At 45.1% G+C, this 21,419-nt stretch overlaps 1 protein-coding gene across 5 annotated transcripts in view; it reads right to left on the bottom strand.

The window, feature by feature from the left end:
* Positions 1 to 6,066: 6,066 nt before the first annotated feature.
* CSPG5 (chondroitin sulfate proteoglycan 5) overlaps positions 6,067 to 21,419 on the bottom strand; it is a 60,086-nt gene continuing 44,733 nt past the window's right edge. Inside the window, exons 4-6 of one of the 5 annotated variants that reach the window (XM_066585555.1) lie at positions 20,371 to 20,527; positions 11,592 to 11,636; positions 8,942 to 9,058 (exon numbers count right to left, since the gene is read on the bottom strand). In XM_066585555.1, the coding sequence (XP_066441652.1) occupies positions 11,634 to 11,636; positions 20,371 to 20,527 (160 nt within the window). In that variant the 3' untranslated portion in view covers positions 8,942 to 9,058; positions 11,592 to 11,633. Of the gene's footprint in view, positions 9,059 to 11,591; positions 11,637 to 20,370; positions 20,528 to 21,419 lie in introns of all 5 variants that reach the window. The other 4 variants (XM_066585551.1, XM_066585553.1, XM_066585552.1 and 1 more) reach the window with 4 other exon arrangements.

Raw genomic sequence — 21,419 nt, 5'->3', positions numbered from 1 at the left:
GGTCACTAATAATGCTGGAGCCGATAGAGGGGACACTATTAGTAATAGTGTCCCCTATATAGGCCCCAGTAGTAATAGTAGTACTACTTGGGCCACTGTGGGGGTCACTATTACTACTGGAGCTACTGTGGGGGTCACTATTACTACTGAGGCCACTGTGGGCATCACTATTACCCCTGGAGCTACTATAAGGGTCACTATTACTACTGGGGCCACTCTGCATGTGGCAACATACCTCAAGCTGACTTAGGGTATGCTTACATATGGCGGAAATGCTGTGGAATGTCCAGTCAGTGCCCTCCGGCTTCCAGTTCCCAGGGGCCTGGTAAGGTGCGGCATTGCTGCTCAGGTGCTGCTGGTCAGGTGAGGCCTCTTCAAGCCACTGGGAACCAGAAGCCAGGGATCGCTGACAGCAGGAAATCTTCAGAGGAGGTGAGGGGAGCGCCACATTGTATGAAATCAGCTGCTGACTTCTAGTCAAAATCCACACCAATGGTACAGACTTTGACAGTTTTTTGGATATAGGAGTGCTGCAAAATTTGCTCCCTCCTTTTATTAAGTGGTCGTGTACTTTTTATACGTTGTGATAAGCCCCGCCCCTGGCCACACCCCTCTGTCCCGCTTTGACCCTGGGAAAATCTGGTCACCATAACAAGATGTATCCTGAGGACATTAAAGTTCTTGGTTCTCAGAATATCTTATTACTTGAGACTTGTATCTTCAGGAAACCAGAGCATTTCTCCCCAGATCATCGTAAAACTTGAACGTCATGCCAAGAGCGGCTGAGAGTGAGGAGATATCACACGTATATTCTCAGAGTATTAGAAATACACAGGACTGTGAGGTTGTTTGGGGGCGTCCGTCATGTACAAATCAAAAAACTGATCTCAAGGCGTCTTCTTCACTGCCTACAGCAGGGGGCACAACCTTCTTTGGTCGAGGGCCGTATTGTCAGAGTGTACCACTCCCAAGATGAGCCCAGCGTGGCGCAGATTGTTAAGGCAGGAGAAATGCAGTCCTAAGTTCTCGCTCACGACCAGAGGGTTGTAGGTACAATCCCCACATGGTTCAGATAGCCAACTTAAGGTTGACTGTGTCTTCCATCCTTCCAAAGTCAGTAAAATGAGTAGCCAGCTTGCTGGGAGAGGTAAAAGATGACTGGGAAATGCAGTTTGCAAACCACCCTGCAAAAACAGTCTGCCAAGAAAATATCACAATGTGACATCACCCTAGGAGTCAGTCATGACTCGGTGCTTGCACCAGGGGACTTTACCTTTACCTTACCGCTCCCAAGGGCCACAGTAAAACCTAAATGGGTGTTGCTATCTGAGACGTGTCTAATAGGCTTTACTTCTGATGTCCAAAAAAAACAAAATGAGAACAACACTAGCAGTTTTCTAATGCTGTGTAGAAATGCACCGGAACGTCCAGCCAGGGCACCCCAGAAATAATGTACAAATAAAATAAATGTGATTATGTCAATTCTTTATTGCAGTAGTCGGGGTTGTATTACTCTGTATATGACTGTTGACCACGTGCAGTCTGGATCCTACTCTTCCACCTCTTGTTATACCATGGTTCTATACAGGACAAAGACTTCCCCTTTAATTCCTCTTCACATCTAGAACGCAACCATCTGTAAATCTGAGACCTAACGAAGCGTCGTAATGTGATGACAGAGGCTGCCGCGCCACTCAGTAATGATGGAGGTGACTGTAAAACGCTTATGACTTCAGTACAGATATAATGACCCAGAGACAAAGAGCGAGGCATCCGACTCTATGAAGAATCTGTAGGGGCTGATCCTAATGCCATCAGATACTTTCTGTCAAATTTCCAAAATCCCACACTTGTGCTCCTGTCCAACATTGTAACAAATAAAGCAGGGTTCAGCCCCCTCACCCTCCTTCCAGGGTCAATATAGATCAGACATTATAATTGGGTCCCAGATCTGTCCTATCCTATATATACACATGCACAGCTCTTTTTTTGGGGGGAGGGGCAGATTGGGGGAGGGGGGTGTCTTCTGGTGTCCAAAGCAAATCTGGCATAGTACACCCCCTTGTGTGAATTTTTCCCTGACCTCCGCCCAGTGCTTTGGTGCAAGGTTCTGTTCTCCAGTGGTTTCCTGTTTTGGTGATCTTCCCTGGTATTTAACCCTTTCCAATCCACTGTCTGACGTCTGAAGACACTCTGATTGAAAGCTGTACAGCTACCATGTCGGAAGACGTCTGGCAGGCTATTCTTACTGTGTATTAATGGCCGCTCTGTTGTCGGGGGCCTCTCCATCATGTCCCATACCGCAGTACTGGCTCTAGCCAGCAGATGGCGCCATTGTATAATGGCAGAAAGAGAAAGCCCCCTCTAGGAAACCCTGAATCCAAAATTGGATCGCAAAGGGTTAATGGTTTTGTGGCCTGCAGTCTGGTTGGTTTGTAAGGGATTTTTTACACGAGCCAACAGCCGCCCAAGTAATCGCTCAAACAAGCTATTTGCTGTCAGCCCATGTAAACGCAGGATCTGATGGGAAGTGAGCGAGAGTTCTTCACTCGTCGGAATCGCTAGGTTTTAAGCTCACCTAAACACCAAGTGACTGTTGTGTCGGCCCATGCAAACAGACAGTCATTCATCTATAAACGACTGCCTGTTTACTCTGAATGGAGGTGGACGGCCCTTCATTCAGTGAGCAATCATCACTCCTGTATGAAATCACAGAAGCGATGATCACGGGGATAACTGTCGGGTGTCCAGCGTAAAAGTACCCTAAACCCAATTCCTTGTGACTAATGGTTTATCACAGAGCACTCAGGTCCCTGGGGTTTGGTAGTGCTTCCCCATTACTTGCTGTCCAGTGATTTAATGTCCCAGGGTCTACAGATTCACTGCCCTATTGCCCGATGCCCAGTGTTTCGGTGCCCCAGCCCCCCATGTCCAGTTGCATGTTTTTCCTGTATCTAGTGGCCCTTTTTAGTTCTTGTGTAGCAAGAGTACACAGACTGATACTGGTATCCAGGAAAAAACACTGAAAATGATAAGCACTACAGGAAATTATGAGACTTGTAGTCCGCATTCTAAAAGCAGTTTAATTTCACATTTGTACAAGCTTTATTATGAAGGACACAATTTTGTGCCTGAATGAAGATGTCATCTCCCCATGTTCTGTACTTATAATGATAGATTGTCAGCTCCTGGGGCTTCTCTTTGGTTACAGATTAGAACATGTAACATTTGCAAATCGTACATTGTTTCCCTTTGGGTCTTTTCAGGGGTGGGAGCAGTCTTGTTCTGCTCACTCTTCATTAGACACACACTAATTAGCGGGGATGCCGGGCGCCTGGTCGGGGTAATGCTGCTGTCTGAGGGGTCGTCCTGTCATTTCATGTTACGATATTGTACCCATCAGAACGCCCTCTGATCCTGACACATATTCGCACATCTGACACAGGAAAGCACGCATCCTCGCATCATCTCCAGCTGCGCGCTGATCCACATATCCTGACTGTCGCTATGGAAACACAGCATTCGTCCGACCTTGAAACAGCCCCATTAATGCAAACTGCAGCCCCGTTATAAGAAGCCGAACCTGGAGTAATGGATGAAGCCGAAACATCAGCAAAGCAACCCTATACATAGAGCCGCACACAATGGCATCGCACATAGAGCCGCACACAATGGCATCGCACATAGAGCCGCACACAATGGCATCGCACATAGAGCCGCACACAATGGCATCGCACATAGAGCCGCACACAATGGCATCGCACATAGAGCCGCACACAATGGCATCGCACATAGAGCCGCACACAATGGCATCGCACATAGAGCCGCACACAATGGCATCGCACATAGAGCCGCATACAATGGCATTGCACATAGAGCCGCATACAATGGCATCGCACATAAAGCCATATACACTCTTTGTAAAAAAAAATTGTAAAAAATCAATCCCCTAAAAGGAGTAGTTTCTTGTTTGGCTACAAAATTCGGCATGCAGTTCCATCTCAGGCAGATATGTAAATGATGACAGTTGTACTGTAATTAGATGAACGGTCTTGCCACCTGAGGCCCTAAAAGTGGTTCCCCCCTTGTCCTAGAAGAGGCTCTCGGAGGCTCCTTGTGTGTAGTGACCTCTTCTTCTGCTTGTGTAGAACTTGTTGACCACTAGACGCCTCTACAACACAATCCAGGAGATTTCACCCAGTTAACAGAGTTGTAGAGGAGCCGCATTTTGGTGACCATATTTGAATTGGCTGCATATCCCTACTGCATTTAGTGCTGCTCATTGTGTTTGGCCAGGCGATAAAATTGGATCGATTCATCCCGACCTGATTTTTTTTTTAAGCAAAAATCTGCAGAAAATCGTTTTAGAAATCAGTTGAGTGTGTGTTCCTGTTTTCTATGAATGTGGCTCAGTTGCTAGCACTCTTGCATTTCACTGCTGGGGTCCTAAGGTTCAAATCCCATCAAGGATAACATCTGCATAGGCTTTGAAAAAAACAAACCATCCACATGTTGGCCTTGCTAACAACTGAGCCACCACACTTGTCCATTCTGTTGTGGATGAGAAAAGCAACGAGAATAAACACAAAAGAGAACATAAACTCATCTAGACATTGCCCCTTGTCAGTATTGTACATACAACTCAAGTACTAACGACTGAGGCACCACACTTGTCTGTTCGGCTGCAGAGGAAGAGATAAAGAACAAGCATAAACATAAAGAGAACCTAAAAAAAATTTGGATGTTGCCCTTGGTCAGATTTGAATATACAACTCTAGCACTGCAAGGCAGCAGTGCAAACAAATGAGCCACCACACTTCTTCTTTCTTCTCCAGAGGAGGAGAAGATGAGAGTAAAATAAGAATAATGAACAGAAAACATACAAACTTCATAGAAATGTCCATAATCAGCTGTGAAGGTAAAACCCCAGAGCTACAAGGCACTAGTGCTAATCACTGAGCTACCAAGCTTCTTCCCTGCCTCTTCTCCGGAGGAGGAGAAGGAAAAAAAAGGAGAACAAAAAGATCTTATTCTCCTTGATCTATTCTTCCTTTTCTTTCTACTTATACCACTTATTTTCCTACCACTTCTTCACTCTCATCTTATTTTCCTTCGGAGGAGGAAGAAGAAAGAGGAAGAGCAAGTATAGAATCTCCTTGCTGGAGTTCTAGGTTCAAATCTGCCCAGTGGCAACATTTAGATGGTATTTTTATGTTCTCCTTGTGTTCATTCTAGAGATGAGCGAGCATACTTGTTAAGGGAAATTACTCGAGCGAGTATCCCCATTTTCGAGTACATGCCTGCTTGCCCGGAAAGATTCGGGGGGCAGCGATCTCTCCCCCTTCCCCCACGCTCACTCCCGCAACTCACTGCTCACCCCCGCCGGCCCCCGAATCTTTTCGGGCAAGCAGGCATGTACTCGAAAATGGGGATACTCGCTCGAGTAGTTTCCCTTAACGAGTACGCTCGCTCATCTCTACATTCTTCTTTCTCTTCTCCTTCGCTGGAGCAAAACGCAGAGGTGTGATGACTGGGTTGTCAGCAATGCTGCTTTGCAGTGCTGGATTTGTCGACTCAAATCTGACCAAGGGCAACATCTGGATAGAGTTTAACTTTCTATCCATCCTTCTTGATTAATATGAACATGAAATTCCTTTTATAATTACCTGCACTGGATTTCTAACATTAGTAACAGCAATGTTCTGACAATAGAGCTTCATATTCAGGAGGAGAGATTTCTTGTTGTTGCCTTGAGGATCCATCAACAGGCTACAGGCTGCTGTTTATGGCAGGTAGTAACACAGTACACCTCTGATTGGTTGTTATGAAGTAGGATGTTTCTTGTTAGTATCGGTCCTATACTATTACTAGACGATGAATTTTCAGGACATGGTTAATGGCGTGAATACAGGAAAATAATGTGATACAAATCATTGGCTGCCCATTTTATTCTGAGTCCTTGTCCTGACAGCCTGCCTTTGTCATAGTACTCAATGTCAGTAAAATGCAGCAAAATGCAGAATATCGTTGTACTGAACATCAAATGTTTTTAGTGAAGACAGAGAGTTATAAGTTTAAAAACGTTTTATTTGGATTGTTTTCCTTTTATTCTTTTTATTTTACAGTATTTCCAAAAAAAGTTGGGTGAAAGTACAAAAAAAGTCAGCTGCGCACAGCAAAGGTTTCATTTTTTTTATCATTTTAGAAATCACACATGGCAGTAGTACAAGGGCCAACTCAAGCGGAAAAACGGAACACGCAGGGCACACACACACACGCCAGACGACACTCATTACATGTCAAATGCCTGTCTACTTCTCGTAAGGTGTTGGATGATGGGCCGGGCCTGGACTGGGATCAAGCTGCTCACATAGCTTTGTCTTATTGTGAACCATGGCAGGAGGTGAATCCAGTTACAATGTCATAGGAAAGAGGAAACATTTTCAGGGGGTTGTTGTAGGATTTCTGGTCATATGAACTATCTGCTTCTCACTTGACCAGCGGCACCTCCCAATGATGATGGTTAAAATAAGAACAATAGACCTTTCAAGGGGTTGATTATCAGCACTGATCACCAGTCAATAATCAGTTCTGATTTTTACCACATTTTCCATCATCTGACAAATAATAAATCTGAATAAAGAGCTTCCTGACAATAGGCCAATCTCAGACATGACTACTGCCCAACTTCTCGTCCAGTCAGGAACGTTGAACAAAAGTTAACTTCTCAATCAATCATGAACACTGATTCTTAATCAAAGTCCCAATATCCTTATTCAATATCCTGCCCAGTGGCCAATCGGAAAGCACTGACCACTATAAAATGTCCTGTCCAGTAGCCAATCACCATCCTTGATCACCAGCCAGTGTCATCTCCAGTAGCCAATCAGAAGGCACTGACCACTATACAATATCCTGTCCAATAGCCAATCACCATCCTTGATCACCAACCAGTGTCAGGTCCAGTAGCCAATCAGCAGCACTGATCACTACCCAATGTTCTCTCTAGTAGCCAATTACCATCACTGATGACTACCCAATGTTCTGTCCTCTGGCCAATCATAAATGTAGACCATTATCAAGATCCAGTCAGTTACCAATCATCCAGGGTGATCACTACCCAGCTCTATGTCTTGCATAAAAGCCAGTATCTTACCATCATTGATCAATAGCCAATGTCTTGTTTTTCCCAATAACTTTGACCACAATCATCCATGGTGATTACTACCCAACTTCATCACAAAATACCTCATCTAGCCTCTCGTCATCATCACTACCTTCCAATCATGGACATTGACCGGTGGCAAACTTCCTATCAAGAACATCATAAGCAGTTGTACAAGTTTCCTACAGCCCGGTATCCAGTCACTTCCCAGAACCTTATAGCACCAGATCCCTATATAAGGCTCTATGGGACATAAGGCCATAAACTCTGACCAGAGACTTTTTTTTTACCGTTTACCAGTCTTTGTGAGAGGAACAGACTGATCCATATTATCTGTCCCTATGCAGAAAAGAGGATTACACTGAGATAAGACCGGTAACCTTAAGACTCTGCGCTCCCTTAAGGTAACATGGTCGCTGGCTACAGATTACAGGCTTATCCTCGTCTCATCCATCCTACAGTCTGACATCTATTGTGTGGACAATAAGCTGCCCTCCCAATTCAGCTCCATAGCATATTTCATATATGGCTATTTCAATCACTAAAGCAGTGGTCCTCCAACCTATGCCTCCCCAGCTGCTGCAAAACTACAATCCCCGGCATGCTCTGCTATCTGCAGTTGTAGTTTTGCAACAGACGGAGATCCACATTTTGGATATCCCTTCTGTAGAGTAATATCAGTATAAACCTTATTCAATACAGATCATGCAGTTACTATGGAGCCCACAGAGACAACATATGAAGTTGCTGGGCCCTAATGCAAAGCTTGTAACGGGGCCCCCACTTACCATGTGCCATTTATAACACTGATGTCATCTTATGTGGCAAAGAAACCTTTGCGACCTCTACTTTCCCCTACAGTTTTGCCCCTAGTGGACCATAAAAGGGAAAGGTTTAGGCTAGCCCCAACTCCTTTCCCTATGGGTATTGGCCGTTCTTCTCAACTACAAGGGGTGGGGAAAGCCAATAAGAACCAGGCCCAATTGTCCTGGGGCAGCTGTGATGATAAACTAGCAACAGTGAGGCACGGGGGTAGTGGGGACTTTGGGCCCAACTGCAACCTTGGGATCCCCTATGGCTATGCCCTTGAGGGGGCCACAAGAAAAGAAGGTCAGCTCAGGCTAGCTAAGATTCCGCTAAAAACTTCATATATGTAAAAAACAAACTTTGCAGTTGCGCCATAACTCACCAGACAAAACTAAATGTAATTTACAATCCTGTTCTAGTGTTGTTAGTGCATGTGGTCAGATCATGATGTAAAGCGCACTTGTTGGATGCACATGATGTCACTGGTTCCCAGTGACATCATCGGCCACTCTCTTGTATTGGTTCAGCTTCTGAAAACTGTGCATTAGTGGTGGCACTGGTTCGTAGAGACAATGGCGGCTTCTATAGATACACTTTATCCCGAGTTTAGCCTTTATCAGTTTCCTCTTTGTGTAGTGTTATTTCTCCAGTCTACCTAGACCCGTCCTTCACACACAGGGATCGTTTCTTCAACATCTTCAAATCACTGTTCCATCTTTTTTTTGCATATCTCTGTACAAAATACACCAAAGCATGCCAAGGAATGGGGGCACATTAGAGGGGCGGTGTGGTAATGAAACGTTAAACCCCTGTCAGTGCTGGAGGAAACGGTGATGGTTTTTTCACTGGCTCCTTCAGCACTGAAGAAGTTCATTGAAGATGGCGCACGCATCTTCCAAGTCATTTCTATATATCCGTCTTTCCTCATGTTAAGTTGTTAAGAACACAGTTGACGTCAACAATGTCCGGGTCCCCTTTACCGCTCTCGTGCTTGGGTGATAGAGAGTTCTGTATGTTGAAGGGTTCCTCGTCCTTCAGGCAAGCTTTGGGCAGATCCTGCACCTTTTGAGGAGCGTTGGGATCCTCCTGTAAAACAGACATGTTCTGTAAGTTGCAGCATTAGAGGAAGCAGAACTTAGGCTGAACCTATGGCAGTTCCCAGAAATCAGCTATCCTCATGCGCCGGACGTGATTACAGAGTCGTCTTGAAACAATGTTACTTTTCGCTTAAACCTGAAAATGAAGATAAACGTATGTCACCTGATATACAACGTACTGGGGGGTTCTACCATCGACCCTAATGGTGTAACTATAAATCCTGAGTTCATAGAAGGGTAAATTATATTGTCCTTAAGGGTCATTAAATGGAATTTGGATTACAATGCAGGGAGATAAGCTGTGACCATAACCTACTGACTTCTATGTGAGAGTGTTGTAGGTATGGTAGTCTGTGGCCTGTACATTCTGCAGGGAGGGGGAGGAGATGAGCTGTGACCATCATCTATTGATATCTATGGTAAACTGTTGTGGGCCTGCTCTGTGACATGTGTAGAGGTCATTATGCAGGGAAGGGGAGGAGGTGAGCTGTGACCATTAGCTATTGTGAATGGTGAATCTTGTGCTACCTGGTGTTACCTGTCATTATAATCCTGCCTGTGATGATAAAGATATGACTGCTGTAAATTTTTTTTTCTACAGAGCAACATGAGTTAGATTATTATTAGGCTTAATGGTTAGTGTGAAAACTGCAGGTCTTCTGAATTTTTTGTAATATGGATAAAGACATGGAAAATAAACATATTTTTCTAAGAATTCTTGGTGATACATATTTTCCCATAAGAACTTGATTTAAACAATAGGTCATTTTCTGATGGCACATGCCCTTTAAATCTAAGGTGACTTAATGATTAATAGAAAAAGTCAGCGGTTCAGTAATTCCATCCTCTTTTTGCCTTCTCCTCCCTCATGGTTATCAACCTTAAAATGACCTTCCAGTCTCAGGACAAAATTCTGTCCTGGGACAGTTCTTCTCTGCCATTCCTCCAGTCTGTCAGTTTTGTCCCGTTTTTGGCTTCCAAATGGCAGCAGCAATGTTCTAACTACCTAATGCACATTGTGCACTGCTCTCCCATTGGCCATGGCTGATCACATGATCAGCTCTGGCCTATCAGAGAGCAGGTATAGTGCATTGATAGTCTAACACTACCAATGTACTATAGAGATTAGGTAGTCTGAAGATTGTGTTGGCCATCTTGGATGGCTGAAAATGGGACCTGGAACAGGTGGTTTGAAGGAACAATAGAGAAAACCAACTGTAAGTAATATTCCCCCCTGTGGTCCTAGAATAGAATTTTGTGGAGGGTCAATTTAATAACTCCTCCAACCATTAGCGGAATTTCCGTGTTATTTGGAGATAAGTGGCTGCCATAAAAATCAGGAACTGCTGATCTGCCAATAAAGCCGATGAATCAGAAAGGAAAAGTCCATCCTGTCCAGTTCTTGTGTCCTCCTCAGGAGTCTTTCGGGTGCTGTAGACATTTTGAGAATCGCTGACAACAATTTGTAGTCTACAACCAGCTGTAGGATGGATTAGGAGGCAAGGAATCTCCAAAGTGGACTCCATGTAGTTTTAGGCTTAGTCTTCGCTGAAATAAAGACTTAAAGGGGTTCCCCCTTTAAGGCAGTGATTTGCAACTGGGGTTCCACAACACCCTGGTGCGCCGTGGGAATCCACCAGGGATGCTGCTGCTGGCCAGGCCGGTGATTCTACGTAAAGGCTGGTGCTCGTAATTATTTATTTTTAATAATTAAGCAGCTTGTGGAAACTTGGGCCGCGTAGCATCCCTACTGACCTATTCCAACTTACAGATGCTCTGGATGACTCCTCCCCACCGATCTATATGCGCTCTGTATGTACACCTATTAGCAGTAGCACAGGACTGGGGGGAGGAGTCAGCTGATCGCTTCCCACAGCGGTCGGAGCATCTGTAATGAGTGAGTTGGACTAGTTCACAGACTCTACGGATGCTACTCGGCTGGGGCACAGAGAGGCACAGCATTTATTGGTAGCATCTAAGGCTGGCACTATTGGTCATCTGAGGCCACAAAACTTATGGGGGCTTCTGAGACTGGCACTATGGGTGAATCTGAGGCAGGCACTGGGGGAGCATTAGAGGCCTTGAGGACAGGGTCCTCTAGGAGCATACTATTACTACAGGGACCACTAAGGGGTGCACTATTACTACTGGGGCCACTGTGAGGGTGCGCTATTACTATAAGGGCCACTGGAGGTAAAAATCATACATTGTGATAAACTACACACCCAACCAAGCCCCCTGATCACACCCTGTTTTTGGTAGGGGTTTCCACGCCGTAAAAAATGTGATACGGACAAGAATGGGACACAGTCTGTGTGAAAAATATGCCTAATTGATTATAATGGATCCGTGTGCCGTCCATACCAAGTATACATACGTGTGCATGAGTCCTTAATCCAAGTTGAACTTTTGCTTTGGGGTTGTGGGGGCCATACTTTACACCAACCACAAAGTGTATTAGCGCAGCCTGACAACCACACACGTAACGCCACTTATCATACACTATAAGGGGTTGTACTTACTTTCCATAAGATTTTTTTTTTTTTCTTGTCGGATATGAACAATTACTGCAGTCAATGAGAAAAACAGTTGGTGAGCACATAGTACAGCATCACTGGTGCAGAAGCTAGGGAGGGGAGGGGAGCTTCAATATAGAGACTTCAGACTATAGAGAGACACAAGCAGCAGAGCAGAAAGAAGTAGGAATATTGGGGCCTTTTATAGAGCGGATTTTTATTCAGCAGAGACTGATATGGGGGGCTGCTGCCTCTATATACGAACAAACCCCCAATACAGATCATCACAGGAGACTATTGTCGGCGCCAGCAGGCTGGTCAATAGATGGGACGCAGCCAAAAGGAACATCACAGGCAGTGGCTCCCACTGCAGAATATCAATAGTGAAACCACTGCATGATCCGGACTGGAGCGACATGATTAATTACTTGTCTGTAAAGTATAGAGTTCTTAAAGGGGAATCCGCATAATAATCAGCATCAATGCACAGACCCAGAATAAAGTTCTGTGATACTTTGTAACAAACTTCTCTTAAACTATCTGCACTAACCAGAAAAGCTTTCTACCACTCCTCACTGCTGTTTGGGGAAGGGGAAGTGACAGCCACAGACTTCCAGGTGGTTGTCACTCTTCAGATTCCTGGACTGTTTCCTACGGGGAACATCAGGTTAAGAGACCGAAGTGCTGGTAACATAACATAGGTATCCACAATCAGAACAGTGCGATCTGACGCCATCTGTATAAATGTGCAGTGCTACAATAAGGGCTTCTACTGGTCTGTTAACATTCTGTCTCCCTGCATTCACCACTAGGGGGAGCTCCTTAAGATACACATTTGACGTCAATGTAGAAAACCCTACTCGGTGATTTATAGAATTTGGATGTGCAGTAGGAAATAGTCCCAAAAAAATGTGAATCGCATAATTGTCAACATATAAATTTTTTTCTGTTGGCTTGACAAGGTGTGGTTTATCGGGGTTTGGCTTTTATGGGCAAGGTTTGTTAGGGCATGGCTTATCATGGGATGGAGCTTGCCAGAATACAGGGTTACAGGGTGTAGTCTAAAAGAGTGATCCAGCTTACTTTAGTCATAGCTGTGGTCCCATGGGACTTAGAAAGACATGGAAAGCGGATTTTTGCTTCTTACACGCTAACCTTCAACTTTGCAATTAAGTTTTACTTTTTATATCTTACAGGGGCCACAACACAACATTAAAATCCATGTTCTGTGGCCCATGTGCAATACCATCGTGTAGTCCATCGGTATTATTGTATCTTGACGCCACCGTGAAAGAAGGTGAGAGTTGGCGGTCGCCATGTGTGAGCGGTGGCCGTGCAGTAAGGTGTCAGCCGCCGGTCGCCACATGTCAGCGCTGCAGTGGCGCATGTGAGCGGTGCTGAGCAGCGGTGGGGCGCAGCAATTTGCTGGCAGCGTTGCCGGAGTCTATGCTCCCCAGCCAAAGTTTAGATTGCTTTTAGCCTGCCCAGGAGGGTTAGGGATTACTATTCTTGTTAGCCTTACATTATTTGCCCACAGGAACACCAATCCCTACCGTTAACCCTCCAGGGCAGACAGAAAGCTATGCAGATGCTGCTACTAGGGCCTTTTTCAATATAGCCAATCAGAAGCTAGGAGTGTGACAGGGGCGTTTCCCTGTCCTGCCTCTAGTGTCTGGTGGTGTCAAGATACAATAATACCTCCATGCCTCCCTATTTAAGTACGCTATTGTTATTTCAATATAGGACATCAGTACTGACATATAGAGCTGGAGCAGACTTTTTGACAACACCCTGTATAGGCCTATATTTTTTCCCCAAATTTGCTGTCACAAAGTAAGTTATGGGGCTGAAGAGGAGACGGTGGTTAGGGAGCTGCATCTTATACTCACTGGGTCCCCTGTTCCCAGCACTGTGCCTTGAAAAGTGCACATGCACACAGGTCTGCTCTTTTCATAAGGCTGTTGTGCACACTCTCCCATAGAGATGAATGACAGCGCGGGCTCACACAGCCTTGTGGGAAGAGTCACGCTGTGTGCGCACGCTGATTTCTGAGGGGTGCAGCGCTAGAATGGGGAACAAGGCTAGTATAAATTGTAGCTTCCCGGACGCCCGGTCCCCTTAGCTTTGGGCACCATAACGTAGTTTATGGGGGCTCAAAGGTGATGACAGATGCCCTTTCCAGGACCTTTCACAGGGGACAGAATAGGCTGTAACAGTGTTGTGGAATATGCCGCCCCTGCATTCTGCACCAAAATCTGCACTGCTAACTGTGGATTTTGATGCAGAATTGCCATGAGGATTCTGATATTTTCAATTCTGAATCAAAATCTGCACATTAGCAGGGCAGATTTTGGGGCTGAATATTCCGCAGGAGGGCAGTGATCCCAAACCATTCACTGTGCATGTGACTGCTGCACCCAGCACATGCTGTTCATGAGCAACGCAGCAACTTCTGGCATTGGAAAAGCGGAGACCAGGGATCCAGTGCTGCATGGGGGCCACTTAAAAGGGATGTAGCAAGATTACAAGTTATCTCCTATCTATAGGATAGGGGATAACTTGCTGATCGACGGGGTCCTGTGTCTTTCACTGACTGTCACTGCTGCAGCATTTCAGCAGGCCCACTGAAAGTGAATGGAGGGTCTGGAGCGCTGATTGCACAAGCGTGCTTTCAGTCTCCTCCAGTGAGGAGGACGGGGGACAAGGAACCCCAATTCTCGAGATCAGCGGGGATCTCAGCAGTGAGACCTCCACTGATCAGCAAGTTATTCCCTATACACTACTTGTAAGCTTGGTACGTCCCCTTTAAGAGCCTCTTCACAGGAGTATATGAGCAAAAACTGCAAATGCACTTTTGCACACATCTTTGCGCATTACTATACTTTTTGTGCTCAGTTCACATGGACGAGGTGTATCCCCCCCCCCCCCCCATGACTATTAGGCTATTTAGCCTAATGAGTTCCAGATGTGTTCTTCTTCCCACTGAATTGCGCAGCGCATTGCTCATCTGTGCACGTATTGAGTGCACCTCCTATTGATTTCCTTTGGGGTGCAAATGCCCACAGAAATGGAGAGTGCCGAGTTTTTTTTTTTTTTTCTGAACATGCAAAAAAGAGTAATGATAATAAAAACCATGGGTTATATTCTTCCTGTTTTGCGCGCACAAATATGCATGGCTGAAGGGGCCCTAAGGAGGTAATTATGCCTTAATTCATTTCTTTATTTTGCAGCATTCCTTGCCACAATAAATTTTTTTGAGTTTCGGAAAACTTCTTTAATCCGACCGGTTAAAAAAAAAAAAGCTACGGAATAAGTTGGCGCTTTGCAAATAACAAGATTTTTTTTTTTAAGTGCAGCAAGTAAAAACAGATGAAAAAACGGCATAAACAGAGAACTGGAATAAGACTTCTTAGTCATTAATATTTAGGCGGGGCGGGTGTATAGGAAATAAGCAAGGAATGGTACATGCTGAGAATACGGGACTGCTGGCGCTTGTTGTGCTTCCCAGAGATTAGAAATACCCCCCTCAGTAGGAAGTAAGGATGCGAAAACCAGCAGATTGTCACGCTTGCTGTGTGCTCTACTGGTTCTGGATACGCGGCACTAACGATGGCGCCAGTATGGCTCTGCGGTGACTATGTCACTCGTCACATGACATGACACAACACTGAGTGTTCAGTTTCGCAATTCATCAAGGGAAAATGTTTTACATTCAGAAAACCCAGAACCCGGGAAAACTAAAGGTAAAAAAATCTAAAATTACGTTGGTGAAATATTTATTTAAGAAAAAAAAAAAAAACTAATAAAAACTTGATTTCCTCTCATCACACGCGCTCGTCGTAACGTTTACAATTAAATATTGTCTCAACTCCCTCAGCTTCTGACAGAAGAAGGTTAATTTCATTATAAATGTAAGACGTTGGTGGATGCATCACAGTTCACTCAGACTGTAATTGTTGTCCCTCGGCCTTTTTCCCGCCTGAAGCCTACATCTGGTTGCCTAGCAACTGCCGTCTCCGCACACAACGGTCCAGTAAGCATCCCCCCCCCCTCTCTGAGTAACAGCGATGGAGAGATATTCATCCTGACCATACTGATGGATCGCAGGGCAGCCACGCTCATCGGGGCACGCCGCCGCTCTACTAAATCTTACCCTGTCTATTATATCAGTCTGATAACATTGCAGATAGATTATAGATATAGCAGACCCCCATATAGACCGCATCCCTCCACAAATACGTCGAGGCCATGGAAAAGTAGCCGTACTATTATGAAAGCTGTGGAAAAGAAAATCTGCCTTTGTTGCCCATAGCAACCAATCACAGTGCAGCTTTCAGTTCTTATACTGCTGAGGGAAAATGAAAGCTGCACTGTGATTGGTTGCTATGGGCAACACATACGGATTTTCTTTTAGACAGCGTAGTGTCGGCCTACTTTTCAGTAGCCCACCCTGTATATGGCAGATTGCATTAGCAGCACGTGGTTAAGCAATTTGCAATAGTTGCATGAAAGTTTAAAATCAACTTACTGAACTTTGCTTGCTGTCAGTGACTGGAAACATTCCTGTTTTGGCCTAGTACAGCTTACAAAGCTGATGGTTGTATCAGTCTATACAATATGAGGTATAAAACACAAGCAGAAGCACAAATCTCTCGTGTGCTGGATGGATATATTGCAACAAACCCTCAGCTGTGTGAGAAAGACCAGGGCAGGTGTCCAGCTGCACACTGATGAGGGGCAAACACCCCGAAACAGCTGTCTGTGTATGATTTTCCGGCTTGGTTTCCTATTCTCAAACATTGTTTTACAGACTTGTTAAAAAGTCGTATATTGATTTGAAGGAATGCTGCTATCCAACAGGTGGCGCTGCAGAGGTATTTTTCCATCTTTCTTATTTGCATAAATTACCCAGAGGAGCGTGCAGGGCCTTACAAGTCTCCTCACTCACCTCTCAGGTGTCTTCTCACACCCATTGTGGGTGCTCTACTTGGGGACAGACGATGCCCCTTGAGCCACTCACCCCTTAGGCGTCTCCACACACTTTTTGGGTGCTCTCCTTAAGGAGTGACGACACCCCTCTTGACTCTCAATGTACACAGGGATGTTTCTGGAGGTAACATCTAGACAGGGACATCCTGCTGCAGAGGCTGTCCTGGCCTAGTTGTACCGACACAGCTGAGGGTTTGTTGCAAAATACCGTGTCTCCCTGAAAATAAGACAGTGTCTTATATTTATTTTTGTTCAAAAAGGTTGAACTTTTTTACATGTACAGCTGCCTGGACACTATTTAAATTGACTTTTTAAATTAACTGTTAGCAGGGCTTAATTTTGGAGTAGGGCTTATATTTCAAGCATCCTCAAAAAGCCTGAAAAATCATTTTGCATCCTCAAAAATTCTGGAAAATCATGCTATGTCTTATTTTGAGGGTATGCCTTATTTTCAGGGAAACAGGGTATCAGTCTATTTTCTATCACTATGAGCAGTTTGGCTTGGAGATCTGCATTTCAGTCTCTCCAGACAAGACAATGTGGAATTTGTCACCATGGACTTCCCAATAACGTACACCGAATTCTTCTCCCACTGTTGATGGCCGATCTACACGGTGACGGATACATTACATCTGGTGCAGGTTATTCGAGGATTCCTCCACCCACAGCAGAGGTTGTAGAGTCATGACTGCAATGCCAGCCGTGGGCGCCCAGATGTTGCCCGTCAATCTGAGCGTCGTGCAAAGGGATAAATGTCAGATTTAAGCGCAGACTTGGCAGGAAGCCACAGCTGCTGTTTTTCTGCTGTAACCATATTGCTGCACGCAAAACTCCTTTAACCCTTGATGCTCCTTGGCCATTTGTATTAAGACATCAAAAGTAGTTAAAACATCTTAGTGCTCAAACATAATGAAATGCCAGTCTATATGAAAATGTTGGGCGAGAGCGGTATTAAATCTGCTCCATTAAGGGCTCCTTCAGATGAGCGAAAGCGCAGAAATGCTCGCAAAACCTCGACTTCTTGCACTGTGAAGGTCGTTGCGCTGTTTACTGTACTTTCTGCGATGTTGGGGACCTTCAAATTGGCATGGGACACACCGGAGCTATGATTTAAAGGGTGTGCAACCTAATCAGTGCCAATTTCACAGGGACCGGTGCACATAGCGCACCCCCATAGACTCCTATGGCGCCTTAGGTGCGCAAAAGCACGCAAAAACAGAGAACGTCACACTTTGCTTTTGCGCAAAAGCTAAAGTGTGAATGAACCCATTGAAAACAATGGGTTCTATTCTCTGCGTAAATGTGCTCATGTGATTAAGCTGTTACATGGTGCGATTTGTCAGGCAATGATTCACTAGTGAATGGAGGAGTGGAACCGCGGATCGTTCCAGCCTGATGGCCTCCATTCACAGTAAGCAAGCAGTTGTTCTTAAGTGAATGATTGCCTGTTAACACAGAACGATACAAGAACAGCTTCTCATTAGATGGTCAGCTGCTGCATGCATTTAGGCCTCATGTGCATGGACGGATTTGATTTGCGGAATCCGCGATCGGCACCCACGAGTAAGATTTGCAGTTCAAGCTGTCCATAAAGCGCCCGCACCTCCATGCACAAATGCAGATATCTTTTGCGTATTTTTTGTGCAGAAAAGAAATCGCAGCATTCTCCCTTTTACTGCGGATTCCGAGCGGATGGGTTCCATTGATCTCTATGGAAGCGAGCGATCCGCAATGCATCTGCAATTCAATTGCGGATTTGTAGGCAGATACCTCTCTGGTTGCTTAGAGACCAAGCAGGGAGGCAGTCATTATGGGCTTGCCATTGTTTTTCCGCGTGGATGATCCGCTGTGCATCAAAGTACATCTGTGCAGAAAAACAATTGGATCTGCAATCGGGGGCAAGCATTTAAAAATCATCACTAACTCGCAGGTTTTCCACTGCGGAAATCCTCGTGCCGTGGACGATAATCATTCAAATTTTCGCAGGATCGCGGAAATTGGCACAATATCATTCCATGTAGAAGCACAGACACAGCTATGATATATGACTCCAGTTTGCCTGCATTGTCTGTTCGAGTCTGAAATGTATCTCCTGTCTTATCAAAGCCTCAAACTGCTGCTCTGTGCTTTTCATTCTTTACACTGCAGCTTTGCTCTATTTGGCTCACTTTTGATCAGTAATTTCAACTTAGCTAACCTGTCTGCTGGAACCTGAGATAGTCAAAAATCCATATCTTATCTCAGGATGCTGCTCTATCCACCCACTATGCTTTACACTGCAGCTTTGCTTGTTCTGATTAACTGTTGTGTATAAATACAAGTTTTGCAATTTCCAAAAATCAACGTGTTAACCAATCTCTGTTATTTCAACCAGCATTCAGTGGTAACAACCTTTACATGCAGACTGACATACACAATGCTGATGGGACACCTGATGCTGACCATGAGAGGGTGACAGGAGGGTTGTGGGACACAGAAAAGAGCATTGAGCAGAGAGAGCAGTCGAGCCGGGGTGTCACTGCGGAAAGGCAGGTTCAGAGGGCACCCATATATTATAATAATGGACAAAAAATAAGATCCCATTGCAATGAAGTGATTACAAACACCCGGCACAGGTTGATACATTTATATAGGCTATATCTGAGGATCTCCATAGATGGGGGAGAATGTACCATGTAGCGTATAAGTGAATCAATGGAATCAGCAGTCACCGTTGTATTCTCCAGCTGTATAACAGCACAGGGTTGTGAAGGAAGATGTGACCCTTAAGAGATTCTGTTAGAAGCCGAGTGTCTATCCTCCTAAGAAAACAGCAATGCATACAGGGAACATCAAGAAGAAGAAAAGATGTTCTAAGACACTGTAGTAAGAGGGTAAATGTCAAAGGGTCATTGTAAGTGTGGTGTTATATATTGTAGTTGCAGAGGTTGAAGAAGAAGGTTCAGCAGGTGTAATAGTGCAGATATAATATGGCAGAAGAAGACAATTGTGAAAACAGTAAAAAGTACAAGGGATGGAGAGAATGAGATATAACAGATGAAGAATAAAAGATCCCAGACTTAGGGAACAGGAAAACTGTGTGATAAGGAGGAGGCAATACAAGTAATATTAAGGAGAGGGGTACATGGAATGAAGAGGAAGAGATACAACTGGTGGAGAGAAGATACAAGTGAAAGAAAAGGGACAAGGAATGGGGCAAAGATATAGAGCATAGGAAAAAGATACAAGAGATGGAAATAAGGAGATACAGGAGATGGTGAAAAGGAGATACAAGACACAGAGGAAATGAGACCGTGAAGATGGAGGCAAGGAGATACAAGATATGGAGACCAGGAGATACAACAGATGGAGACAAGAAAATAAAAAAGATGTAGATAAGGTAAGGCAATGAGATAGAGAAAATGGAAACAAGAATATACAGTACAAGAGATAGAGGTAAAAAGATAAAAAGAGATGAGGACAATGTGACAGAGGAAATAGAGACAGGGACATAGAAAAGAGGTGGTGGAGAAGAAGATACAATGGATGAGGAGGCTGGAGAGGACTTGTTTTTCTTGCAGTTAGTAGTTATCATGCAGCATTCGGAGCTCCGTTGCAGGCAGGGGAGGCTATTACACCATCTTCCTTTCCTAGTCTATCAGTTAGTGTATTAGGATATGTCATGCTGTAGGAGATATTGAGGTCCCAGCATACAGATTTCGGATGGCGTGCAGTGGTCCCTGCTCTCTGAACCCACCCTGCTCAGTGGGGAAGGCTTGCAGCATGCAGAAGGGTAGACATGAAACAGACGAGTTACCTGACAGATAACGTTATCATAGTAAGCCATTGCACGAACATGGGGGGACAGTTTAGATGGAGTGTCGCATAATTTCCTTACATTTGGATGTGAGCCTTCCGCAATGGTGGAGAGCGAGAAATTATCGTTGTGGAGCTCAGAAGGAGTCCGGTACCTGCTGTGAGAGAACAACCATTACCAGTAGGCCGAACATCAATATATTCCACATATTAACGCCATTTACCTGTCCTGATGAGGTTCTGCTTTTGAACGTTCGATGATCTAGGTGTGGCGGTGTACACAAGCATTCATTTCATCATTGTACAAGCACCTGCCAATCAGACCTTTACTACTAGAAAAGGAAAGGGGGGGGGGGGGGAATGGCCCAACAGAGGGCAGGAGGATTCTACCGTGGCCCAGAACCAGTGAAGATAATTTGCTTTAACCACAATAGGGCCTATGGAATTCAGGAGAGCTTACAAAGAGAGCTTAATCTCATCCATTCTGGTGGGTCCTCAGTCTCCTCCCCTCTGGTGGGCTTTTAGTCTCCTCCCCTCTGGTGGGCTCTCATCGTCCAGTCTAGCATCATGATGCAGTTTGACATTGTATCATCCCTTCTGGTGGGCCCTCTGTCTCACCTCCTCCGGTGGGCCCTTTTTCTCATCTCCCCTCTGGTGGGCTCTTTTTCTCATCTCCTCTGCTGGGCCCTCTGTCTCACCCCTCTCCGGTGGGCCCTCTGTCTCACCCCCTCTGTTGGGCCCTCTGTCTCACCCCCTCCGTTGGGCCCTCTGTCTCACCTCCCTTCGGTGGGCCCTCTGTCTCACCTCCCTCCGGTCGACCCTCTGTCTCATCCCCTTCCGGTGGGCCGTCTGTCTCATCCCCTCCGGTGGGCCGTCTGTCTCATCCCCCTCCAGTGGGCCCTCTATCTTATCCCCTCTTGTGGGCTCTCAGTCTAGGGGGGCCTTTTACACAAAGCGAGAAACCGTTCACACGAGCGAACAATGACAGAGATCACTTGTTTATCCATTCAGCCAGTTTATAGAGGCAGATAAATCCTTTAAATTTTGTTC

This window comes from Eleutherodactylus coqui, chromosome 12 (assembly GCF_035609145.1).
Source record: "Eleutherodactylus coqui strain aEleCoq1 chromosome 12, aEleCoq1.hap1, whole genome shotgun sequence".
Lineage (NCBI taxonomy): Eukaryota > Metazoa > Chordata > Amphibia > Anura > Eleutherodactylidae > Eleutherodactylus > Eleutherodactylus coqui.
The sequence above is the reverse complement of the archived record's forward strand: the minus strand, read 5'-3'. Positions and strand labels throughout refer to the sequence as shown.